Consider the following 12,165-nt stretch of genomic DNA (forward strand, 5'->3'; position numbering starts at 1 on the left):
CAATCAAGCAAAGTATGGACAGGCCGATGGCAGGTCTAATTATAATGGTGAAAAAATCAAAAAACTTGAAAATAACAAGAACTGAAAATCCCTCCACATACTTGCAGATTGCGACTATCGAACTAAACGACCCTACATATTATAAATATTTACTGGCAGCATGCTGCCACTGACAAATCAGTTTTCCTCAGATTAATTTGTGATTCAATTGACCGCATAACGGAGACCTGTGTAGCGCCACATTTAATCCTATGTGGAGACTTTAACATGGAATGTGTTAAATTGAAACCTGAAATCACATTGAAAAATAAACCAAACAGAGAAGCGAAAGACCCATATCAAATTAAATCAGCATGGCATGACGAGATGGAAGATCGAGAACTAACCCTATTAAATGGAAACATCAGAGGTCAAATTCCTCCCAAACCGACTTGGACTCAAGGGTGAAAAGCTTTGATCCTGGACTATTTCTACGCATCAAGTGCCATTGTCGAAAAAATATCTGAACTAGTTGTGACTCCTATGGATCAGAGCGATCACAACTTAGTAATTTCTGGCCTGGGGTGTGTAGAAAGAGACCTCTGGAAGCAGAAGTTAAGTGTGATGCCAGGTCGAAACAAAGTGCGTATCAAAAAAGATAACATCATCGACATTGCAACTGCTCTCCAGGCAAACAACGACAACTTATTCTGGGACCAAATTGAATATCCAAGATTGCTAGAGAAATACACCAAACACAACTTTGGCCCGCAAAAAAAAAGGTTTCATCACCACCATACTTATGACCCGGAAGTAGTAGCCAGAAAAAAGGGCGCTGAGGAAATCTCGAAGAGACGTAAAGAAGAGCCCCACACAAGACTCCCTGTTGGAAGTTAAAAAAGCCAAATCATCGTACAGAGCATGGTTGAGGGCCCACAAAAATCTAATCCTACAAAATGACGCTGAGGTGATGATAACGATCGTGACACAAAAAAACTCAAAATCCTTTTGGTCCATAATAAACAACACAGAAGCCAGTCAAGGTTCACTTCAGGTCTGCATGGTTACGGAGGCCCAGTGGATCACCCACTACACTGAGATATTTAAGAACCATCGAAAAGAGCGTCAACAAAGATTGGAACACCATAGCCCTTGGGATTTTAAGATTTCCAAAGAAAACATCTTCAAAAACATCAAAAATCTTAGCCTGTCGCGTGCTCCAGGCCCTGAGGGGCTGACCAACTGGATGCTAAAGCAGAATCCGGAACAATGGACTGACTTTTATTATAACCTTTTTTGTAACATCATAAAAGAAGGAAGGCTCCCTAAAACCTGGAAATGTGCCTTGATCGTGCCAATTTTCAAAAAAGGTGCACGATCAGACCCTAAAAACTTCAGACCCATAGCCTTACTTGATGTGATTGGGAAGATCTTTGCAACTCAAGTCCTCAACCATTTAACATCATGGATTAAAGATGTAGAGGCCATGGACATCCGGCAAACTGGATTCACAAAGGGAATTGGGTGCTCGCTCAACCTCTTCATCTTAAAACATCCCAAAAATGGAGGCAATAAAGAAAAAAACAAAGATCTACTTAGCCTTTGTTGATCTGGCAGACGCCTTCGACAGCGTAGACCGAGACCTACTTTGGTCCAAAATGATAGACCACAAATGTCCTCCGAGCCTAATGAAAGCAGTGCAAGAACTTTACTCTGAAACAACAGTGAAAATTAGACTCGACCAAAAAGGTTCTGTGTCAACCGCAATAAAAACAGCAAGATGCGTGAAGTAGGGCTGCCCGCTGGGAGCAACTTTATTCAGCCTTTTCATTCATGATGTCCAGAAAGACCTAAGAGAAGTTAGAGCATTTCTGCCAAAGGTAAACGGAACCCATATTGGGCACATTCTATATGCCGACGATTGAAGCAACGCCGGTCGGCCTACAGAGAAAATTGAGGGCCTTAGAACACTACACTGCCAAAAATGGTCTCGAGATCAACGCTGCAAAAACCGAGATCCTCGTTCTTCAAAGTTTAACTGGCGTAACATCACTACGAAAAAGGAAATACAAATGAGACATTGGAGGTAAATTGATCAACTGTGTCAGTCAGGTGCCATACTTGGGAGTCCTGCTCAGCTTACACCTAAATAATGACCCGATGGTCCAAAAGATTAAGAGAAAATGCAAACTGCTAGCAGTTCAAGGTGCAATGGTAAATAAGAAGTATGGAAAATTCTCCATAAAACCTGCCCTTGAATATTACAAGGCTAAGGTGGTGCCATCTCTAATCTTTGGGGCGCAGGCCATGCTGGTTTGTGCGCATGAGACATGGTTGTGGTGTGAGAACACCTACTGGAACCGAATTCTGCACCTACCGAAAGGGACTCCATCTGCGTGTACTCGAAATGAACTAGGGCTGACATCCATCAATGCATTAGTAATATGGAACACGCTGGCTCTATACAGAAAGATCATTGGCTCTGAAGACTTCCCCCAATTCACCATTTTGAAACAAACGAAAGGCAAGCTATTTTCAGCCTCAATACAGGAAGAATGGGAGTGCAGATGTTTAGCTCTATTAGAACAAGTGAACTCGGACAGAGAAACCTTGATACAGAACCCTAATAAAGTTAAAAAGAAATTGTGGGAAGCTGACTGGATTGAAACTTGTGACACCCGAAATGCTCATCGCTGTATGAACCTTGCTGCACCTGAAGCAAGAGCTTGTGGATCGATACAGAGATACATGGAACTATTTCCCTGTACAAAGAAGCGAAGACTGTACGTGGAATTCCGAATGAACTTATTTTTAACCAAGGAACCTTTGAACCTACGCCAACCACCGCCAACATTGGTCAACCTATGTAGATTCGGTGACTCTGAAAACGAGACACTAAAACATTTGACCCTATATTGCTCAAAACTATCAGACATAAGAACTACGTCAATGGGGAAACTATTGGCGGCGAGATCTTGTCTATCCGGAGAAAACTGGTGGAAAAGGATGTTTGAAGGAGCGGATAAGAAGCTAGTCTACACCCTGGTGTTGTTCTTGGAAGCATTAGAAAAGAGATTGCTGGGGCCCGTGGCAGAATCAAGTATTGAACTTCATAAACCTTGATGCCTAGTAGGCTTTGGGAGGAAAATTAGAAAAGTGCCTTATCTCTCTTTTCTCTCTTCTTCTCTTTACTACACCTTCCCGGTCCGCTCCTTCTTTCATCTTTCCTAGTGGATTTGAATCTTTTTTTTAAAAGTTTGTAAACAGACTAATACAAAATAAAAATTAAAACAAAAATTAAAAAAAAATCTTTAGATGAGATCTTGTTTGCCTTCTATTTGTACATTTGGAGCCCTTGCATGCTGCCTTGAATATTTTAGTGGCCATTGCTGGAATAATCTGCAGAGAATATACTCTGCATTAGAAGATCAAGTCACGTAGCATATGGGACATATTGGCTATGATGCCTACAATGTCCTCTTTGTGGCTTACCGATCTTTCTGCCTTCCTCCCCTCACTTTTATGGGATTCCTCATCTGTCTGCCCTCCTCCCCTCACTTTCCTTGAAATGCTGTGCTTGATATGTGGGAGGAAGTAATCAGGAACTGTTTGGCACTGGCTTTACCAGTTATAACCTGGAGAGTGTTACTTTGGGGTGGCAGCTGCAAGCACAAAATTGCGGCATTGCGGGTATTCATGTCGTCGTGTAGCACCGTGCAAGTGTCGTTCAAAATTTCCCAGTCCGCAGGCTAGACATTTCATAGATAAGGAATGTGTAGAGGAGACGTTGGGCCTCATTACGAGGTGGGCAGTAAGGGTTAACGGGCACCGGTAAGGAGACCGGTGCCGGTAAACCCTTACCGCCCGATTCCGAGGTCCCTTAGCAGGAGCCGCTAAGGGACAAGGGAGCTAATAGCGGGCCCGTTATTAGCTCCATCTCCATTCCCATTGAGCCCTATTGGGGCTCGAATGGGAATGGGGAATGGTTCTCGGAATGGGGACATACCGGGTCCTCCAAGGTTGGAATGACCCGGTAAATCCCCATTTTGAGAACCCGGACCCGGAATGTGGTAAGGGGTAGCCATGGTGCTAGTAGCACCATGGCTACCTCCTACCTCGTAATGAGGCCCATTGTATTCATCAGAACGAATGTTACCAGGAAGGTATGTAATTTGCTATTTTACATCACAATTCAAAATGGCAAGCCTAAGTATTCATGTTCATAATTTCTCAAGGGTTTAATGGGTATCACTACATATTATCCCCACCAAAAATATCGCTGTATATATGGTTGTCTGGAACGGCCATAGGCGATATTTTTGGGAGGGATTATTTTTGGTTTTCTTGGGAGCGGGAGGTGCGGGGTTGTCCTCCGCTCCTTTAAAAATAATGTGGGGGTTGCAGAGGTGTCCCCCGCAGGTTCCATGCCTTAATATCGCTGCAAAAATACGGCGATATTTTTGCGGGGATAGTAACACATGGAACCGTTTAATGTGTACATGTTTAGATGTTGGTGCTTTTCCAAATCATTTAATGATTTGGAATTCAATTCAGATTGTCATGCGGTTTTGTCATTATTGACCAAAACACATTTGGTGACACATCTGCTCACACATAAGAAGGCTATTTCCTACATTGCCCCGTTCCCCTATGATCACAAATGGTGCATCCTGATTGGGATTTCCTGCATGTAAATGTCTGGTTAGATTTGACTCAAAGGAAATGTAAAATGTGTCCCTTTGCTGCGATATCGCAGCCACACACACACAAACACACACACCTCACTTCTTCAGCCCTATACATGTGAAAGCCAGTATGGCAGCTTGGGGGTTTTTGGGAGCAGGGGTGGTAATGTATCTCCTAGGAGTCTGTGCCGCCTGAATACTGCACGCCCCAATAATGCTTCGGTTGCGCAGGCCAAATGGTCAGTTAATGCGTCTTTATCTGTCCAATGAACTTTGTTGACAACATTATTTTGTCTCTTTTTCAGAACTGGGTCAAGGAAAGAGTTACTGGAACAGACTTCGTTTTTTGGATACATGTGATTTTATAATGGAGCTCTTTTCGAAGTCCTTCTTCTGTAAATACTTTTTTCTGTCTGTATTGGAGCTGGCGAATGATCCTGTAGCCAATGTGAGGTAGGGAAGAACCACATCTCTTCTGTGTAGAGCTTCATTGTCATGTCATACAATGTCTCACGCTTGATAGAAGCTGTACAATAAGCTCATTAGCAATGTTCATGGTTACGTCCTGTGTAGTGTGTGTAGATAAATGCAACGGTTAATTCGTGTAAACTTTGCGGATGAGTTTCTTCTACAATTTTAAGCTTTCTTTGAATAATCGAAACCGAGTACAGCCTTACAACTGAAGTTGCTATACGAACCGCCTGATCTACACGAACACTGCGCATCCCTTTATGCTGAATCTGAAAATGGAGGTGTGCAGTGATCACATAGATCACACTGTCCTGCATTCCTCCCCGCAACCCCCCCACCCGCTACCACAGCATCCATACTTACTTTATGTTCTTCTCACTTACCTTGTCTTGGGTGCCTGGACACAGCCCGGACTCCCTGCCATGCCTGTTTTCTTTCACTCAAGGGGGTACGCTCTTAGGTTGCAGGGTGCTTTTTTTTTCATACCGCCGCCATCCTTCGATTGGAAGCAGGAGACACTCCTGCAGCCCCTGAACCCATTATCCCTGTAATGGGAGTGGGGGACGCCCCCGTAACCCTTGCTCCCCATTTTCAGTATATTGGGTTTTGACATTTTTGTTATTGCCGAATGGACAGTAAATGTAAACGACTGATACCCAAACAGCCTACTCCTAGAATTCTAGTGGGTAACACAGGAGCAAAGCAAATGGTGACCATCCCATGCAGATCTGCAAGTTGACATTTTCAATCCGAAAGATGCACTCTCCCTCATCAAAAAACACCCTCTCAAGGTTGTCTACTTCAGAAATGCCAGTGTGTACCTGAGCGATGTTGTGCATCTACAATTCCTGAGGATAATTTTCCTTTTTAGCCCACAATGTGGGAATGTGTCCAGTAACTTAATTTCTCTAAAGATATTGTGCAGTGTGATGATCACGGCACAAGGGTCAGATGTATTCTCTAAATCTCTTAGCAGTTGCATGCGGTTATACAACTGACTAGCATAATGTAGCAAAGTGCTGTTTTTACTCTTATCATTCCTTCAAGTTTCATTAATTCATGATTTAATATTAAGGAGCATATAATTTTTATTTGCATATTCTGTCCCACTAGCTGGCTTGCCATGTCTACGTCTACGTTGGGGATTTCACTGCAATTATCGTACATAGTCATGAGGTTGTTCCAGTGTAAATTTGTCACAGGCCACAAATTGGATCCCAGAAGGTAATGCCATCACTGCTAGATTGTGATCATTGCCTTGCAGTGTTATAGGAATAAGGACTGATGGATTAATTAAGAAAAGTGATCCTTTAACAGTGGGTGCAGCATTAAAAGCCATTGACAGCTTGTACCTTCAGAAGAGACAAATGATCACCTGCAGGTGGAAGACACCTACTGGGATCCACAAGGAAGTGTCACGAGGATCCTTTCAGGCATGCCATTAGTCTCTGTGAGGTCATTTAGCCCTGTCTATGCCGGACGCTGCAAGCAAAGATCCAGGCAGAGCAATAGGGGTTTGCCACAGCCATTCCACCATGCTACTGCTCTACTCGCTAACACCTGGAACATGCTTTCTTCCTGCCACTCAGAGCCATTGTGGACTATGTGGCCGCCAACGAAACAACGAAGCGATGGATGGATGGATGGATGGATGGATACATACTCCCACCACTTAGCTCTTTTCCTACAACCGGATACCCAATGCCCTTACAGCAGGACTAAGGATCCAGACTGGAGCTGGCCCATGCCACACCAAAAACAGTGCCATCCTCTGCTCTGGCTTAAGCTTTCTAGCAAGGTGTCAGCCTCCTCTTGCAAATACCACCTTGATTAATATCCCTGAATACAGGTGAGTGGTTACTTAATAATAATAATAATTTTGCATTTATATAGCGCTACAAACCCTCAGGCATCTGAGCGCTTCTTTTTATTACCCACGGTGTGTGGTGCTCATTTATCGACATCGGAAGGATGAAAGGCTGAGTTTGGCCCTGCCGGGATTCTAACACGCGTCAGCAGGCTCTGTACGGATGTCAAAGCGAGCGCTCTACTCGCTGTGCTATCTGACCGGCTACTTAGAAGCTATTTAAAGTTTATTTAAAGGTATTGAGCTATTAAAATGCTTTGCTAGCAGAGACACTGCTTATTTATTCTAGGGTTCAGATTAATACATTGGTTAGGAGAACAATTAATCCAGTCGTTGGAAATGTAGGATGTTGCCATATTGTTTAACCTAGTAAAAAAAACAATGGAATGTTAACATTCAACTTTCCCAAGGTTTGAGGGAACATTTAATGCTAGATGGCTGCATGGTGTAACATTTATAAAACATTTGTTAAAAAAATATGCACCATTTCCTCAACATCTTGGGCATTCATAGTTGATTCAAGATTCCTCTTAATTAATGGCATTGGATGTAATAAAAATCCTACATTGCCTTATAATGTTAAATCTTGAGTTTGGAGGAGATACTTGGTATCGACCTTCAAACTTCCTTCTCACTTATATGGACATTAAAATCTTCTAGTCATTTGTCACTGCTACTGTATTTCAAAGTCACTCTGTGGGGATATTCACATAATTAATGGGACGTTTAAAGTGCCCAGACCCACTCTCAGAACCCTGCTTCTGCTGCCCATAGATTGAGTGGGTAGAGAGCAAGGGCACTCACAAATCTCTGCTGTTTCAATGGAACCGCCTTTGCTTTTTCCCTGGGGCGAGAAGCAAAGCACCACTGAACCCAGTCAGACTATCCGTACAAACGTCTCATTGAATATCAAAACCTCCCCTCGTGTTCAGGCCTATCTTGTAAAAGTCTGGTATCCCTGGCTTGAAGTTCCTCTGTCACTCGTATTCCCTCCTCAAATGTTCAAGGGATAGGCCAGGGTTAGAGAAACTCCTGCAGGATGTAAAAAAGTGCTAAAAGTAAAATACTATTGTTTCAATGGGAAACATCTCACGGTGGGAGGCTCAAGTAAGTGAAGTGAGGGCCTACTCTAATAGGAACTAGGGACCTGAGTTTAATGTCCAATCCCTAAACTAAAGTTACTGGGGCAGTGTTGCCCAGCATTGTATCCTTCAAATCACTCTGACTGTCACAATAGCTTTAAATGTCCCAGAACACTTCTTTGAACTGGCCTCATCAGACGTCCCTGATTCTGTGCAGTTTCTGGGGACTTTACAGCCTTAAAAACGCATACCATGGCAAGCCCTATAGCGGACAAAACGTTAGGCCCGCCTTCTACGCCCATTGTCCTAGGTATTCCGCAGGGTAAGACTGTCCTCCCTCCAACCTGGGTGTTTGTCAGGCTACATTAATGGTTGTAGGTCAAAGGATCGAAAAAAAGGGTCGACCGGACAAAGGATCGAATTTTTTTTTTGTATTTTCACATTTCTTTTGGGGGGGGGGTCCCGAACCCCCTTTTTTTTTGCTACAAATCACTTTTTTCCAAAACGAAAACCTAAAAAAGAAATATATAATTTAAAAAAAAATCGATCCTTTGTCCTGTCGACCCTTTGGTGTCGATCTTTTGTCCTGTCGACCCTTTTTTTCGATCCTTTGACTAGACACCTACAGTAATTATGTCCCTTCAGTCAAGGGCTCGCTAATGTTGCATACCTTGTTATGCTGCTATGAGTTAATTGTACATAAACAGATGTGGCATGACCAGTTTTCCTCTGAGATCAATACCAGGTAAACCTCAACAGAATGGGCCTATTTAGAACTGTCCTAGCCACATAAAAGAAAGCATCTTAACCAAAAGGTAGCCTACCCAGGTGAGTCTGGCTGCTACAAGTGGGTATAGAAATCCCTAGTCTTGGTAGGTTAGGTCTCCTCTCCTGCTCAAGCATGTCTTGGAAGAGTCACAGATACAATTCCAATTACTTAACTCCATACAACACACAATATAAAGTTAAACGAAAGACCAGAGACATGGTGTGAAGTTGGAACTATTAGGAATGAATCTAGCACAATCGAGCATACTTCCGGGGCAACTAAACAACCAACCTAAGCACTTATCAGGGCAATTACTTTGAGGGCCTGACTATAAAAAGAGGCAGAAGTCTCCTGGCTTTGAGGGCGTTCTGACAACATTGCAGATTGTAAGTTGTGTTGCAGTGATAGCAGGATGAGAAATTCGAGAGACTGAACCAGCGTTGACCAAATCAAATATGCCATTTAGCAAGGGAGATGCAGAATAAGACGTGGCTTAGCGAAGTGAGACAAAAGGCTTAAAAGGAAGGGTCGATTAGAGAGCCTGCTAGTAACCTGGGCCCAAAGGCTGGCAGGAGCCCGCCCTTCAGATGAGAAGTGGGGGGTAGACTTCTGGGGGCTATAGCCCATACTAATGCTAGCTGCAAAGCCATCTCCTCCCCAGGTGTCTGAGGTTTTGCTTTTCTTGATGTGACTTGCGTGCGGTTTATTAATTGTAATCGATCCGTGACTCAGTCCCTATAGTCAGAGATTAGAAATAGATCTTGTCCTCTATGTTGGAATAGTCAGCGGTGTCCTGGTGGCCTGTTGATTTCAAGTTACGGTTCTCTCTCTTTCAAGTTAGTTTGTCTGATAATCCTCTCAGAGCGCTGTCACTATAACTGCATATTTTCCCTCATTTCAGCATGATTTTCAGTCGGTGCCGGTTAACTTTCCATACAGGGTCTTGCGCTGTTTTCCAGATCCAGCTCATGGAATTGCAAATGGAACTGCAAATGCAGTCTAAAATGCTTGTCAAGTTACCCAGTTGTTTCCCTTGTATGTTAAACCTTTCCTGGGCTGCATTGTCTTGGGGTTTCTTCTCTCGGGCAATAGTGCTTGCACCTCAACACAATGCTGGCCCCTCTCCTTCCTTTTCCATGAGGCACATTGCCTCCCGGATGACATGAGGTGTCGTTCATATCTTGGGTTGTTGCTGCACCCTTATTGGGAAGCTTACTAGAGGACTGGGCGAGTTCGGAAGAATCCTCCATTACCCACCTCCAGGGGTCTTGTAAATAAGAGGGTGGTTTCCGCTGGACCTCAGTGTTCTCTAGTCCCCTGCAATGTGTGACATACAGGTTACTTCGCCAAGCATCCCACTAAGTTTACCATCAATAGAAAGAGTTATTGGAAAAGAAGATGAGACCTGTAGCATTTTTCAACCAAGAAAAATAAACTATACTGACAGTTGCAAACAAATGGTTCTCCCTCAGATTTCTCAATACTCTCCTCACATGATCCAGATGCTGCGGCAGATTTTGCAAATATCGAAGACTTTCATCTATTTACACAATGATGAAGATGTACAAAACTTCCCTCAAAGTTTTGTTGATAAAAAACTGGAAAGCTACGGTGACATTGCAGAGTCCAAAAGGCATCATCTGTTATTCAAATAATCCAAAATGTGCCTGATTTTGGACTGGCACCAAATGATATGCTGCTACTCGTAAATCTAACTTAGTGAAAATGGTTGCACCTCGAAGGTGATCCAGCATGACCACCATAAGTGGCAGTGGGTATCTTTTCTTAACAGTGACCTTATTCAAGGCTCTGTAGTGTGTGCAGGTTCGAAATGATGCATCCTTTTTAGGGGAAATAAATAAGGGTGATGCTAGTGGAGACTGGGAATGTCTAATAAATCCTTTGGCTAAATGTTCTTCGAATTACTCCTTTACGTGTTTATTCTCTCATTTGGTAATAGCATAAATTCTACTACACAGAATTGGGGCCACAATCTCCAAATCAATTTTACAGTGCTAGGATCTATGTGGGGGCAACCCTCCCACCTCTGCCTCATCAAACACTTCCCAGAAATCCTGCTAACATGTAGGCAACACCTTGACTGCATCCCCAATAGTGTGAAGACATCCCCCACAATACTGCAAGCCATATTATCCTTTCAGAGTAGTGGAGCGTTAACCTCAGAAATGCCATTCTTCATGCAATTTCTTCTGCAAAAATTGGAATTGAACTTTTCCTTCCTTCCTTCCTTCCTTCCTTCCTTCCTTCCTTCCTTCCTTCCTTCCTTCCTTCCTTCCTTCCTTCCTTCCTTCCTTCCTTCCTTCCTTCCTTCCTTCCTTCCTTCCTTCCTTCCTTCCTTCCTTCCTTCCCAGTTTATCCTTGGGCTATGTAGGATCAGCCAAGGCAGTCCCAAAATAACCAACTGAGGAGCATAAATGAACTGGAAGGATTTCTCTTCCCAATTGTCCTCCCATCACTTCCATTATTAAGGTGACAGTTTCATAAGTAATAAGCCCCCAGGTAATTTGGAAACCAAAATGAAATATGTTTTTAGGGGTGAGTTTGGGGTACAACTTCTTCTGTTGGTGACCTTATTATTATTGTATGCCTTCGGGCGGTGTCGCGTCAGTGAGGTGATTAGTGGAAGCACCAGTACCCCTGCCTCCTTGGTTTAAAACAAGAAAAGTGAATTCACCCCAAATTGACGGCGCCACACACAAGATCCAGTTTGATTTTCAAAATGATTTATATTGGTAAATTCTTCAAAAATAGAGAAGCAACGTGCAATTTATAAAATGTAATGCCCTCCAGTTGGTTACACGTGTTTCGGCTACTCACGAGCCTTTCTCAAAACATAACAAATGGGCAAATGATTTATATCCATGTTCTAACCACGTCATATATACATTCACATTGGGAAAAATAATTCTTCAGGGATGAACAAGATTATCAGGAGGACCGTGTCTATACTTTTCAGGAGACATTTAATAAATTTACCAAACCATTATCTAAATCTAGCACACCAAATACATCCTCTGGCAGCTCAGAGGTGGACTCGGATATGGACAAAGAAATACTAGAGGGAGAAATACCTGGAATGGAGAAATCCTCTGATGGTAACCAAAAAGGTGCTGGCTTCCTCAACCAGATTAGACGTTACAAGAAGGGGACCAGAAATGTGAATCAAAAGCAAGTCCGTTTTCAGTTAACAGAGGTACAGACAAAAAATATCCGTACGCAAAGAGAGGAAGGAGGGGGGTTGTAGACACAGGCAACCCAGATGCGCTGGAGGACTTTTGACGACTAACGCGG

The 12,165-nt window shown here is 43.2% G+C and overlaps 1 protein-coding gene across 3 annotated transcripts in view; it reads left to right on the plus strand.

Moving 5' to 3' along the window:
* Positions 1 to 12,165, plus strand: part of PPP4R4 (protein phosphatase 4 regulatory subunit 4) — a 1,234,696-nt gene that overhangs the window by 916,489 nt on the left and 306,042 nt on the right. For all 3 annotated transcript variants that reach the window (XM_069637985.1, XM_069637983.1, XM_069637984.1), the window contains one exon: positions 4,970 to 5,117. In XM_069637985.1, coding sequence (XP_069494086.1) covers positions 4,970 to 5,117 — 148 coding nt within the window. The remainder of the gene's footprint in view (positions 1 to 4,969; positions 5,118 to 12,165) is intronic.

The sequence above is a fragment of the Ambystoma mexicanum genome, chromosome 14, assembly GCF_040938575.1.
Source record: "Ambystoma mexicanum isolate Mex_15411 chromosome 14, UKY_AmexF1_1, whole genome shotgun sequence".
Taxonomy (NCBI): domain Eukaryota; kingdom Metazoa; phylum Chordata; class Amphibia; order Caudata; family Ambystomatidae; genus Ambystoma; species Ambystoma mexicanum.